Here is a 13,939-nt window from a genome sequence, read left to right as displayed (position 1 = left end):
TTAGCCCATGTGGAGAGAGAAATGCTCTGACCAATTGTAGTCGGCCACGTTATCGTTCCACCTGTGGTCGCCTACAAAATTTGGACTAAATAGTTTTTTTTTTTAAGAAATCGACTACGAGCTACGTTAGTCGTTACAAGGCATTGATACATTATGAAGATGTAATGAGCACGATAACTGCCTAATTTAAACCATAATGAAATAGGCCTAAAGTCCGACAAATTTATTACAATATGTACTTTATATATTGCCTGAATCGTATGGGATATAAATCTTGATGGCAAACTGCTTCAACCAAGACTCGATCTCACGACCTCATGGACTGAAGAGATGTTTCCAACTGCTACACCAAAGGGTGGTGGACCACTAAATAGCATTAGGCTATGGTAGTTGATGTAATTAAGATAAGGAAAATCCAAATTTTGCTTTTGGTATCCATAAGGGATATTCTTGTGAAACCTGTGAACACAATGTAGTTGGGAGTATCAAGTGTGAAGTATAAAGAGAAGCACTATGAGTGGACTTTTACTAGTCTTTGTCTGAGGTCTTCTCAACTACCCATTTCATCTATCTTCCTATGTGAATCCAATCTTCAAACAAAAACATCATAAGGTCTAAAACCCACTTCAAATCTTCCCCATTTTGCTTTATCACAAGTTTCATCTGTTCTGTTCTTTATCTCTCTCAACACTGAACAGTTTTCTCTGTTTTGTATGTAATTGCAGGAAGAGAGGACTGAGTACTGAGGAAGGAGAGTTTAGAGAGAGAAAGGGAAGTGGTTAGAAGAAAGGAATGGCTCGTAACTTAGAAAAACTGGCATCAATAGATGCTCAATTGAGGCTTTTGGTTCCTGGGAAAGTATCAGAAGATGACAAACTTGTGGAGTATGATGCTTTGCTTCTTGATAGCTTTCTTGACATTCTTCAAGATTTGCATGGAGATGATATCAAACAAACTGTATGTCTCTCTCTCTCTCTCTCTCTCTCTCTCTCTCTCTATAGATTTTACTTAAAATTCACTATTGAACCACTACCCACTTCAATGTGGTTGATGCTTCTTATGTGTGAGAATAGTCCCACGTGGGAGAAAGGGTAACTAGCAAACAAGAATATAATGTATAGGTTATCTCCACTCATTGCCAATTGGTTATGAGTTGGATCACCGCAAACTTAACATTATGAATTTATCATGTTTTTTTAGGGTTCTTGAAGAAATGTTTCTAATCCCTTCTTTGAGATAGAATGGTGAATACTCACCCAAATATTGATAATGGGTTTCAATTTTTTGATCAATATTGACAATGGGTTTCGATTTTTTCGGTTAATATTGACTGCCCATAGAACTTGGCATGAAGAAACAGAGAATCTATTTCATAGTGCTGAAGAAAATGACGTAATTGATTTCGATTCGAACTATCTACATACATTGTTGATGTACTTATGGTTAGTCATGTTTCATGTTTCTTAGGTTCAAGAACTATATGAGCTTTCGGCCGAGTATGAGGGGAAGAAAGATCCTAAGACGCTCGAAGAGCTTGGAAGTGTGTTAACAAGTTTGGATCCTGGGGATTCAATTGTTGTTGCTAAATCTTTCTCTCATATGCTTAACTTGGCTAACTTGGCGGAGGAGGTTCAAATTGCGTATAGGCGAAGAATCAAGCTTAAAAAAGGGGATTTTGCCGACGAGAATTCAGCAACAACTGAATCAGATATTGAAGAAACACTCAAGAGACTTGTAGTAGAACTGAAAAAGTCGCCGGAAGAAGTTTTTGATGCTCTTAAGAATCAAACTGTGGATTTGGTTTTTACCGCTCATCCTACTCAATCTGTTCGAAGGTCTTTGCTTCAGAAGCATGGAAGGTTTGTTCTAGCTCTAGCAATTACTGATATTGTCTCTACTTGTGCCACCAACGCTTAATCCCAAGAGTGTAGAGTTTTGTTCCTACGAAGGTTCCACGAGCCCTCTCAAAAAGCCTCGGCACTTAATAAACTTGAGGTCACGCCTATACCCAAGCTCTGGACGCTCCCCTAAGAGATGTGGGACAATCACACTGTTTATATTTTCCATCCATCCATTAAAATCTCATAGCTTGTATTAATGGATGTCTCTCATTTTATTGTTTTCCAAGATTTATTTATATTGGTCTTTTGTAAACTATATGGTCGTTTCTTTTGCTCGCAGGATTCGTAATTGCTTGGCCCAGTTATATGCAAAGGATATTACTCCTGACGATAAGCAGGAACTTGATGAAGCTCTTCAGAGAGAGGTAAACTTCGTTAATATTAGTTTAAGATTACTTGTTAGATTCGGCTACTGCGTTTTTCAAGTAGATTTTACGTGGACAAGCTTGTCGAATTTGAATTTGAATTTGGATTTGAATATGACATTTGTTGATCATGTGTTTTCTCCCATTGTATTCTGCAGATTCAAGCTGCATTTCGTACTGATGAAATCCGTAGGACCCCTCCTACTCCTCAAGATGAAATGAGGGCAGGAATGAGTTACTTCCATGAGACAATTTGGAAGGGTGTCCCGAAATTTTTACGGCGACTTGATACAGCATTGAAGAATTTAGGCATAAACGAGCGTCTTCCCTACAATGCTCCTCTCATTCAGTTTTCTTCTTGGATGGGCGGTGACCGAGATGGTATCATCTTTGATCACTACTTGATGGTTACTGGAAATATGGTTTATATGCTTCTAATGTCTTAACTTTCTTGCTAAAGTCTATTTTATATGAGTTGCAGGAAATCCTAGGGTCACACCGGAAGTCACGAGAGATGTGTGCTTGTTGGCCAGAATGATGGCTGCTAATTTGTATTATTCCCAAATAGAGGAGCTTATGTTTGAGGTATAGATAACAAAGCTTCCTTTTAAGCAATATTAATTCACCCTCTTAATAGTTGTTTCAAGCTCTCCGTGGCCATGATTTTGCTTTATCCTTTTGTCGTCTGTACATACATGGGTCCTTGGGCTATTTGAGATTTGGAAAATTCGACAATGCACTTCTTTCTGACCCATCCCTTTGTTATCATACTAATTTTCTTTAACGGTCTATTTGTGCAGTTGTCTACATGGCGTTGCAGTGAGGAGCTTCGTGTCCGTGCCGATGAACTCCAAACGACATTCAGGAAAGACTCCAAACATTACATAGGTGTGTTATACTATCTATGCTTTTCGATTAGAAAACCTTGCGCAATTAGACTTGGATCATCATTGTTTCTGAATCGAGAGTTTCTTCACTTTTGTAGTTCACATTGTTTTATGGGTTTTATAGATAATGTTATTCATATATGTCGTTTATTGATATGCCCTTATTTTTTGTGGTTGCAGAATTTTGGAAACAAGTTCCTCCGAGCGAGCCTTACCGTGTTATACTAGGTGATGTCAGAGACAAGCTTTATCAGACTCGAGAACGTGCTCGACATTTATTGTCTAGTAATGTGTCTGAAATTCCCGAGGAAGCGACTTATACCAGCATTGATCAGGTGATACTTTCCTTTCATGTTTGTTAACTTCATATTTTCACCCCCTTCAATATTGGGTAAAGAAGCTCAGTCTTTATACCTATGCCGGAAATCCAAGACCGTATTTGTAACGATTGACGACTATATCCTTTTAAATATGTCATTCTTGAGAATGAAGTAGCACGATAAATGTTAAAAATACATGCTATGCGTCTTGTTCTTAATAGTAAGCTGAATTCTGTATTAAGTGAATCCTGTTTCTTCTATATTATGCAGTTCTTGGAACCTCTTGAGCTTTGTTACAGATCTCTTTGCGCTTCTGGTGACCGGTCAATTGCTGACGGTAGCCTCCTTGATTTTCTACGTCAAGTTTCTACCTTTGGTCTCTCACTTGTTAGACTTGATATAAGGCAAGAATCGGATAGGCACACAGATGTTATGGATGCTATCACAAATCACCTTGGCATTGGATCGTATAGAGAATGGTCTGAGGAACGTCGCCAGGAGTGGCTCCTTTCTGAACTTCGTGGAAAACGACCACTTTTTGGGCCTGATCTTCCAAAAACAGAGGAAGTTTCCGATGTTTTAGACACATTCCATGTCTTAGCTGAACTCCCTTCTGATAACTTTGGAGCATATATCATCTCAATGGCGACGTCTCCGTCAGATGTTCTTGCCGTGGAGCTCCTACAACGTGAGTGCCACGTGAAGAAGCCATTAAGAGTTGTGCCATTATTCGAAAAGCTTGCTGATCTAGAAGCTGCTCCTTCTGCCATGGCCCGTCTCTTCTCCGTAGATTGGTATAGAGACAGAATTGACGGAAAACAAGAAGTTATGATTGGGTATTCAGATTCTGGGAAAGATGCCGGACGACTCTCAGCAGCTTGGCAGTTATATAAAGCACAAGAGGATTTAGTAAAAGTTGCTAAAGAATTTGGAATCAAGCTGACGATGTTTCATGGTCGAGGTGGGACTGTCGGAAGAGGAGGTGGGCCTACACATCTTGCTATACTATCTCAACCACCAGATACAGTTCACGGCTCACTTCGAGTGACAGTTCAAGGTGAAGTTATTGAACAATCTTTTGGAGAAGAACACTTGTGTTTTAGAACACTTCAACGTTTCACGGCTGCCACGCTTGAGCATGGGATGCACCCTCCGGTATCACCGAAGCCGGAATGGCGTGAACTCATGGATGAGATGGGTGTCATTGCTACTGAGGAATATCGTTCTATAGTCTTCAAGGAGCCTCGATTCGTTGAATACTTCCGCCTTGTATGTCTTCTGCAATATCCATGTATTTTATTTTCCTATCAAGGAACTACTTCTTCCGTGACTAACAAACATTTGTTTATCATTTCAGGCGACACCAGAGCTTGAATATGGTCGGATGAATATTGGAAGTCGTCCATCAAAACGAAAGCCTAGTGGTGGAATTGAATCACTTCGTGCTATTCCATGGATCTTCGCATGGACTCAGACAAGATTTCATCTTCCTGTATGGCTCGGCTTTGGAGCTGCATTCAAGAATGTCATCAAGAAGGACATCAAGAACCTACAGATGCTCCAAGCAATGTACAATGAGTGGCCATTCTTCAGAGTGACAATTGACTTGGTTGAAATGGTGTTTGCTAAGGGAGACCCAGGTATTGCTGCTTTATACGACAAGCTACTAGTCTCGAAAGACCTTTGGTCATTTGGAGAACGATTAAGAGCTGATTTTGAAGAAACAAAAAGTTATCTCCTTAAGGTAAATTGAACTCCTCCGGACTTTTTATCATTTGTCTGTTAAACCCAATGTTCTGAGTTTCGAAATTGACTCCGGACTTTTTCTTTAATCACAATTTTGGGTTTTCGGCCCATGTTCCTATATAAAATAAGCAATTATGTAATGAACAATTTGACCCTTAGGTTTAATTCTTTGAACTAAAGGAAATTGATTTAGTCTCCTTTTTTTTGTGTCTGCAGATTGCAGGTCACAGGGATCTTCTCGAAGGGGACCCTTACTTGAAACAGAGACTCCGACTCCGTCATTCATACATAACAACGCTAAATGTATGCCAAGCCTATACACTAAAACGAATCCGTGACCCAAGCTACCATGTCAAGTTGAGGCCTCACCTATCGAAAGATATCTCGGAAGATAGCAAGCCTGCAGCAGAGCTAGTGAAGCTCAACCCGACGAGCGAATATGCTCCTGGTCTCGAAGACACTCTTATCTTAACCATGAAAGGTATTGCTGCAGGAATGCAGAACACTGGTTGAAGCATGTTGGTCCTTCCATTTACATGCATAAAAGGGTAATGGGTAATGGTGGTAAGGTTAGGTTTTGGTTTACATGCATCTTGTTGTATGACCTATTATTTATTTTCAAGTTCTTCCCCTTCTAACAGTACGGACTGTCTTCTTTAATGTTATAAACAAATGAAGTGCTATTTAGTTGCATATATTTTATTTTAAAAGTGCTATTTCGGCCTGACATGAACACGAAAATGGCCCTACCCCTTGACATGGCTCAGCCACGTTTATGCTTTTAACTAGTATTTTGATCGTCAATAGTTGTAGCCCAAGTGGTTCCAAGGTGTTGACATAAACTTCAAAAAGCCCTGGAGGTCCCAAGATCGAATCTCATCTCAGAGAAGGTGGAATCTTTGGTTATTTGAATTGGGATTGGGATTATTAGGGCGGTTATCGCGCTTATCACCTCCTTGATGTATCAATGCCAAATGTAATGACTATCGTTGATTGTAGTCAATTTCCAAAAAAAAAACTAGTATTTCGATCCCCGCTCCTTCAGCGTTTTAGTTTGGAGGGTCGAAATCATTTGATCGTCTAGATTGTGTTAAAAGTCCCATCTATTGTCATCGACATTTTAGAAGTAAACCCTAAATCTAGTTTTAGGTCAGGACCACATTGAACAGGTTAGATTTGCTTAATTTCGATTAACAGTATTTAGATGTGCATATACCAAATCCCAGGCAAAAAATGATTCATTCTTTCAATTTTACCCCTCTATAAGTAAACATCTCTTTCCATTTTCTCTCTCTCCCCCTCCTATATAACTGAACATTTTTTATTTGAAATTGTCAACGAGTTGAAGGACCGACCTTTTACACTGCTACTAAATCATTTAAATCAACTGAAATAAAGAACTAATACAATGGAATTACGATGAAAACAAAATTAAGTCTGCGGAATTTTGATTACACCTATCTTGTCATCACTTATAATTTTCTTCAGCTCTTCCGAAAACGTTTCCGGTTGCATCTCAATTGTCGCATTGGTTGGCTGCATCTTTGAGAGGTAGTCCGATGTCCTGGTTTATCTCCCTCTAAACATGAATGATCGGAGTATTTTCTTTGGGAGATTTACTTTCGATTAGATCCAATGGACGATATAAAGTATAGTTATGTAAATAGAATAAACAAAAAAGGATATTAATGTCAATAAATAAATAAACTTTTTGTATGTAACTACATCCTTTATTTTCTCACGGTTAGTTTTTCTTTTATCCAATAACTCTCTCACGATTATTTTAGGCCAGCGCTTTGGGGAAAGCTAAATAGTTTCCGGGGTGTGAAATTTTAAAGGGAATATGTAGAATTTTAGAAATTTTCCGGGAAATAAATTTTAAGGGGAGATAAAAAAAAAACACTCCACCTCACCTCACTCTCTCTCCACCTCACCTCACTCTCTCTCCACCTCCTCTTTGTCTTCTTAGGTCGCCGGCCGGAAAATTTTCCGGAACTGGCCTGTTAAAGAACAGACCAGATCGGTCTGTTCTTCAACAGACCGGAACTCCGGCGAAGGGAAACCCCTTCGCAGGAGTTTCTAGAGAGAGAGAGAGTGAATTTTTTTTTTTCATGGTCGCCCGCCGGAATATCGGAGAAGATAAAGAGGTGAGGTGGAGAGAGAGTGAGGTGAGGTGGAGAGAGAGTGAGGTGAGGTGAGGTGAGGTGGAGAGAGAGTGAGGTGAGGTGGAGAGAGAGAGAGCTGAGGTGGAGAGAGAGAGAGAGTTGAGGTGGAGAAGCTATGTTGCTTTCCCCCTAAATAAAATTGTCAAACAAAACTGACCAATTTTTGACCAAGTCTTCACACCCCGGAAACTATTTAGCTTTCCCCAAAGCGCTGGCCTTATTTTATCCTCTCACGGGTATTTCACTAAATTGAATTTGAAAACCACTAAATCACAACTTCCTTTGATATTCTCCCATGTTTTATTCAGACGGTTATCCTCTCACGATTATTTCACCAAATTATATATACCCCAAATTATTTTCTTCTAGCAACTCATTTATTTGTTTTCCATTTCTTTCTCTCTTTTTTTTTTCTTTGGAAATTGACTACGAATAGTAATTACATTTCTTATAGTTAGATTCAATCCATCCTTCCTAATCTCTTGGTGTATTTCTTAGTTTTATTTATCAATAGTTTTTTTAAGATTAGGTTACTTTGATGAGAACGTTTGCATGCCTCATAAGGCGTTAGCCAAAAGGGATCTACCGCATCCGTAGGACGCGGTGGACACCTAGTAATGATCTCATTTCGCGAACCAACCGAGTTGCCTGTCAAGGTGGGGGTTTAGCCAAATTCAATAAGCACGACACTGTTAGAGAAAAATCAGTGGCAATCTCTCTCTCTCTCTCTCTCTCTCTCTTCACAGAAGCCCAACCTTTTTCTCTCTTCACACAAACTCAGCCATTCTCTCTCCTACGATTATCATCATTTTCTACACTTATGCGAAGGGAGCTTGCTAAGTCATCTTTATCATCATATATCATCATCTTCTTCAAATATAACGTCATCTTCTTTTTCATCTCTTGATATATCATCATCTTGTTCTTTTTCCACTTCTTCAAATATCAGTCATCTTCTTCAAATACCAGTAAGCTTAAGTGATCTACTTCTCTTGACATCATTGCATTCATGTCGACAACGTCTGAAGGTGACATCTAACTTATACTCAAGTGACATCTTTGACTCTGCGGTTATTTAATCACTTTCTTCAAAATTCACTTCCATTATTTAATCACTTTCTTCACTTCCATTATTTAATCACTTTCTTCACAAACTTCAAAATTTTAAATTCGAAAGATTTGATGGGTTTAGACGAGTTTGAGACAGTAGGATTTAGAACATTACTCGCCCGATAACTTTAATGGACATAACATTCCAGAATCCCAGACTGGGACGATCTGCTGAGGGAGTAAGCCTGTGGTCACCCAACCCGCCCCGATTCCCACCCATATATAAAGGAACACTTAGAAAAGATTTCTCTCCTTCAATTCTATTATTTTAGTGACATCTTTGACTCTGCGGTTTAAGTCCTACCATTTGAAGTTAGATATTCCTAAAAGTAATGTTTCTCACTTGAGTATCGCATAATGGTACACTCATTTTGGATAGTGCACTCAAAATCGCTTGATACCCTATAAATTCGAAAGATTTGATGGGTTTAGACGAGTTTGAGACAGTAGGATTTAGAACATTACTCGCCCGATAACTTTAATGGACATAACATTCCAGAATCCCAGACTGGGACAATCCGGTGAGGGAGTAAGCCTGTGGTCACCCAACCCGCCCCGATTCCCACCCATGTATAAAGGAACACTTAGAAAAGATTTCTCTCCTTCAATTCTATTATTTTTTGGGGAGAAGGCCAGCGCTTTGGGGAAAGCTAAATAGTTTCCGGGGTGTGAAGACTTGGTAAAAAATTGGTCAATTTTGTTTGACAATTTTATTTAGGGGGAAAGCAAAATAGCTTCTCCACCTCAGCTCTCTCTCTCTCCACCTCACTTCTCTCCCTCCACCTCATCTTCTCTCTCTTCTCCGATACGTCGCCGGCCGGAAAATTTTCCGGCCGGCGACCATGAAAAAAAAGAAAAAAAAAAAATTTCTCTCACATCTCTCTCTCTCTCTCTCTCTCTAAACTCCGGCGAAGGGGGTTTCCCTTCGCCGGAGTTCCGGTCTGTTATTTTTTGGGGAGTAAGCCTGTGGTCACCCAACCCGCCCCGATTCCCACCCATGTATAAAGGAACACTTAGAAAAGATTTCTCTCCTTCAATTCTATTATTTTTTGGGGAGAATTCTACTGACCAAAGTGACAACTACTTTCTCTCACGCCAGCCACTATCTCTTCTGTTTGTTCTTAATCTTGTCTCATGGCGAATAGTAATCTACCAAGAAGGATCATCAAGGTATCTGTCTCGATCTTTTCATTTCGATCCCTCATTGAATTCCCCCATTAAGAACCTTCTTTGATTGAGCTTTTCTTTTCTTGATTTCATTTACCTTCGTTTCTTCCGTTTTTAGGGTTTCTTTTATTCTAATTTTCTCTTTGATTAACTAATTATGTGTTCCAACAGGAAACACAACGACTTCTTAGTGAACCAGGTCTCTCTATTTTATTTCTCTCTCAGTGGATTAGTTATATATTTAGTTTAATTAGAGAATCATAATCTTTTGTTACTTGTAATAATGTTCTTGAACAATTATTTTTGTGATATTGTAGCTCCTGGAATTAGTGCTTCTCCTTCAGAAGATAACATGAGATATTTCAATGTTATGATTCTTGGGCCATCTCAATCTCCTTATGAAGGTAAATGGGTATTTTTTTGGGGGGGGGGGGGATGCTGCTGCATATATGTTAGGGTTTTTTTTAATTGTTTTATGATAATTGCATGCATCTAGCTCTTTTGCCTTTTTGATCTGTATGAGAAATTAGTTTGCTTAGTGGATCGATTCGCACAGGGGAAAAAGCTTATGCTTGCACATGAAGGAAATCTATTCTGATAATACTTATTATGATTAATCCTGGTATAAATGAAATTGAATGTGATATGATTAATTGTGATTGTTACGACTATCTTTGTCTATACTCTGGTTACGAAGTGATAAATCGTGCTTGAACATAATTTTGTTTAGTTCTTGTGTCGATTAATTTTGCTGCTCACTACCTGCAGTTTAATATGTTCACTACATGTTTAATTTGCCCATTGTTGTCTGCTTTAAATTTGTAATGTAGCACTTGTTTGATTCTTGGTATCCTTTACAGGCGGTGTCTTCAAGTTGGAGCTGTTTTTGCCTGAAGAATATCCCATGGCGGCGCCTAAGGTACTCCATCACTTACTAGAAAATTTTGTTGTAGTCTTTCACCTGATTAAAATATTACGTTTCTGTATTTACTACATTATATTTTCTTCGACAATTGGCATTTTTTAGGAAATAGAATCCTAGCTTAACTATGTCTTACTACCATAGATAAACAAGCTTGCTAAAGAATTTCCCGTTTTGTGAATTCCACTTTACTTGAGTAGGAACATGTATATCTCTCCATCGAGGAGACCAAAGTCGAATCTTGCCTTTTCCCAGAGAAAAAACAAGCATGCTAATTGCTAAAGAACCTATCTTTGTTTATTGTTTCCTATCTTTAACCAATAAACTAAAATTTGGGATTAATGATGTACTCCAAGTATAAGAAAGATTTTGGTTCATCAAATACGAGGCTTTTGTGCCTTCCTTTAAATTTATGATTGTGCTGGGATTTGAGCTTCTTGTTGTGCCTTACTTTCATTTTCTATTTTTATTGGATATGCAACAAAAACTCGATTAGGATAGGGTTTTGGGGGTTTATTATTGGTTTACAACTAGCATATGTTACCTTTCCTTAATAGACAAGGACTCGGGATTTTTAAGTTACCCAGATCATTTGAAAGTCTTGGTTACTGTAAAATGTATGGGGATCTTGTTTTCCTTAAAATTGTTATTGCAATTGTGCTAGACTTTGTCTATGCCTGGTTTGTTGCCCTTTTCCGGAAAATTGCATGCCATCATCGCTACTCAAGGAATTAGGCATTATCATGACAATGTCGTACTTAAGAAAATCAGTAAGTAAAATGACAAGAGCTAGGGTAAATGAGTGTAAGGTGCTAGTGCATTTGAAAATGCATCGTAAGGACAGCAGGGGTGAAAGTATAAACTAACTAGTAAATTTCGCTTAATTATGCACATATCCTCACGCACGCTAACTAATCTGTACTTGGAAGAAAACTCATTGTATTTTGTCAAGCACGTCAAGCTTGCCCATTTTTTAGCGCATTTGCGGGTATGCGCGTAACTACGTGAAAACTCACTGGTTATTTTGTGATTTCATCGATGTTGTCCTTATGAGACATTTTTTTATATGGCAGGGCTTTATATACTTCTTTACCCGTAGTTTTTGTTTTTTCCCTCTTTGACTCGATTGACATTTGTTATAAGTTATAACTTTAGGCTTACATTTGAAATCCTTTTTGCTGTTAAATTGAGAAAATTAAGGTAGTAATGATTCCTACTGGAAATCTAGGGAGAACAGTTTTCTTTTTCAATAGTTATTAGACATACTAAGTATCGGATGGATTAGTCATATTGCCGATGGAACCAATTGCACCAACCTGAACTTGCCTCCTGATGTAGAGTCACGTGCTTTTCTAGTATTAAATTCACTTTGACTTAACTATTTTTGTATTTGTTGGTTGTCATTGAGATAGGTCCGCTTTCTGACCAAAATTTACCATCCGAATATTGACAAGGCAAGTGCTTCTTCTAACATCATTCTCTAAACTTTTATTCCAATACTATATTTTGCCTAAACTGAAAAGTGAAATATGCAGCTTGGAAGGATATGTCTTGATATTCTGAAAGATAAATGGAGTCCTGCTCTCCAGATTCGAACTGTACTCCTCAGGTACATGACCCTTTAGTGATCTAATAAACAAGCATCTAGCCAATACATATACTGTAACAAGGACTCGTATTATTTCCTGAGAATGTTGCTGGAGTACTATGTTTTCAATGCAGAGTTAAGAGTGTGTTTAATAGATTTACTGAGTATATCTGCAAGTTTTAGCACCATTTCCTAATTCTCGTGAAAACCGACTACACTGGTTGATGTTTTCCGACTACTTCCTAATAGACAAAAAGAAATATTCAGCTGTTACCTTTATGAAGCGATTGATTTTCTGTTTGTTCACTTTCACCTTTTCTTACTATGCCCAGTATTCAAGCACTTCTAAGTGCTCCAAACCCAGATGATCCGCTCTCTGAAAATGTCGCTAAGCATTGGAAAGCTAATGAGGTTGAAGCAGTTGAAACAGGTACTTGATGCCCTGTCTACGTTGCCATGGATCTAAAAGGCTTTCTTATATTTTAGACACGCCGCTTTGTTGGTTTAGCTGCATTTGTACTGACCAAATTAAAGTTGGGCTCGACAGTTCAACTTAGTATGTTTATATATAGACGATTAGAGGAAAACCAACACAACCCTAAGAAAAGGGTTTTCCTGTTCACTTTTCATCTCGTAATAGTAATCTTATCCTTTACTTGCAGCAAAAGAGTGGACTCGTCTTTATGCTAGTGGCGCATGAGAGCAAGATGGCTGTGAAGGAACCTAAATGTTAGTGCAAACAACGATTAACGCAATATAAGATCAGAAAAGTGAAGCTAGATGGGATCGTTTTCAAAATACGGACAAAAGAACAAATGTCATTATTGTGAAAAGATCATTACTAGCTGTTGTCTAATATTTACTCTCATTGTGAGCCTGTTCTTCATAATTAAAATAGCATTTTAGCCTGCCTGTGTTTTATTGAACTTGAATACTCTCTCCTTGGTTTTATATGTAACTGTTGCTAGTAGGGGGTGTGAAAGGATGCAATATCTTGAAGTGTTAATAACCTAAGGATATATGTAAGGACTCGTCAATACGATAGCTAGACTATATTTTTCTTTGTTTTAGGATTAAGTATAAATGTAAAGGACTTAAATCGATACCGCAACTAAACTTTTGTTAATAATCTAAGATGTGAAGGACTTAAATCAATACAACAACTAAACTATATTTCTCTTTGTTTTCCATAATTAAGAAGACCGTTTGGAAGTATGTGCCACCCTGGAGGTGGAATTGTTGGCTAAGAAGAACCTAACTCGGTTTGGAACTTCTTAACCAACAAGGCCACCTGCAAGATGACATCAATTCTTCCAAACTAATACCTAATTAAGAAAAATAGAGAAGAAAGTTTAATATTTGCATTCATCAAGTGCCTTTCAGAAACTTAAATTTGTTTGAGTATACAACGTCTCTAAGTGTTAATAATCTAAGATGTAGAGGACTTGAACTAATACAACAACTAAATGATATTTATCTTTGTTTTCCATGATTAAGGAGTCCGTTTGCAAGTGTGTGTGCCACCTAGGAGGTCGAATTGTTGGCTAAGAAGAACCTAATTCGGATTGGAACTTCTTAACCAACCAGACGACTTGCAAGATGACATCACTTCTTCCAAACTAATACCTCATTAAGAAAAATTTTAATATTTGCATTCGTCAAGTACCTTTCAAAAACTTAAATCAATTTGAGTATACAACATTTTTAAGTGTTAATAATCAAAGATGTAAAGGACTCAAACCAATACAACAACTAAACTATATTTCTC

At 38.1% G+C, this 13,939-nt stretch overlaps 2 protein-coding genes across 2 annotated transcripts; both read left to right on the top strand.

Annotated features, from left to right (window-relative positions):
* The first annotated feature begins 532 nt into the window (after positions 1–532).
* LOC147536458 (phosphoenolpyruvate carboxylase 1-like) lies at positions 533–5,912 on the top strand. Its single transcript, XM_086641303.1, has 11 exons — positions 533–612; positions 726–957; positions 1,468–1,859; positions 2,182–2,266; positions 2,425–2,647; positions 2,748–2,851; positions 3,067–3,154; positions 3,334–3,488; positions 3,744–4,742; positions 4,831–5,217; positions 5,436–5,912. Exons 2-11 carry the CDS (start codon positions 793–795, stop codon positions 5,730–5,732), a joined length of 2,895 nt encoding a protein of 964 aa, XP_086497429.1. The 5' UTR covers positions 533–612; positions 726–792; the 3' UTR covers positions 5,733–5,912.
* Positions 5,913–9,256: 3,344 nt separating this feature from the next.
* LOC147536457 (ubiquitin-conjugating enzyme E2 35) lies at positions 9,257–13,079 on the top strand. The gene is made up of 8 exons (XM_086642407.1): positions 9,257–9,664; positions 9,833–9,860; positions 9,979–10,065; positions 10,522–10,580; positions 11,996–12,037; positions 12,119–12,192; positions 12,504–12,601; positions 12,834–13,079. Exons 1-8 carry the CDS (start codon positions 9,629–9,631, stop codon positions 12,869–12,871), a joined length of 462 nt encoding a protein of 153 aa, XP_086498533.1. The 5' UTR covers positions 9,257–9,628; the 3' UTR covers positions 12,872–13,079.
* Positions 13,080–13,939: the final 860 nt, after the last annotated feature.

The sequence above is a fragment of the Eschscholzia californica genome, unplaced genomic scaffold (assembly GCF_041429995.1).
Source record: "Eschscholzia californica isolate CP2 unplaced genomic scaffold, dmEscCali1.0.p SCAF_5, whole genome shotgun sequence".
Taxonomy (NCBI): domain Eukaryota; kingdom Viridiplantae; phylum Streptophyta; class Magnoliopsida; order Ranunculales; family Papaveraceae; genus Eschscholzia; species Eschscholzia californica.
Note: the sequence above shows the minus strand (reverse complement) of the source record. Positions and strands in the feature narration are given on the sequence as shown.

Excerpts from the sequence above, each read along its gene's own strand:
- LOC147536458 (XM_086641303.1), top strand. The coding sequence starts at position 793 with ATGGCTCGTAACTTAGAAAAACTGGCATCAATAGATGCTCAATTGAGG. Across the intron at positions 1,860-2,181 it reads TTGCTTCAGAAGCATGGAAG|GATTCGTAATTGCTTGGCCC; the intron begins GTTTGTTCTAGC and ends TTTTGCTCGCAG. Across the intron at positions 2,852-3,066 it reads TAGAGGAGCTTATGTTTGAG|TTGTCTACATGGCGTTGCAG; the intron begins GTATAGATAACA and ends CTATTTGTGCAG.
- LOC147536457 (XM_086642407.1), top strand. The coding sequence starts at position 9,629 with ATGGCGAATAGTAATCTACCAAGAAGGATCATCAAG. Across the intron at positions 9,665-9,832 it reads TACCAAGAAGGATCATCAAG|GAAACACAACGACTTCTTAG; the intron begins GTATCTGTCTCG and ends GTGTTCCAACAG. Across the intron at positions 12,038-12,118 it reads ACCATCCGAATATTGACAAG|CTTGGAAGGATATGTCTTGA; the intron begins GCAAGTGCTTCT and ends TGAAATATGCAG.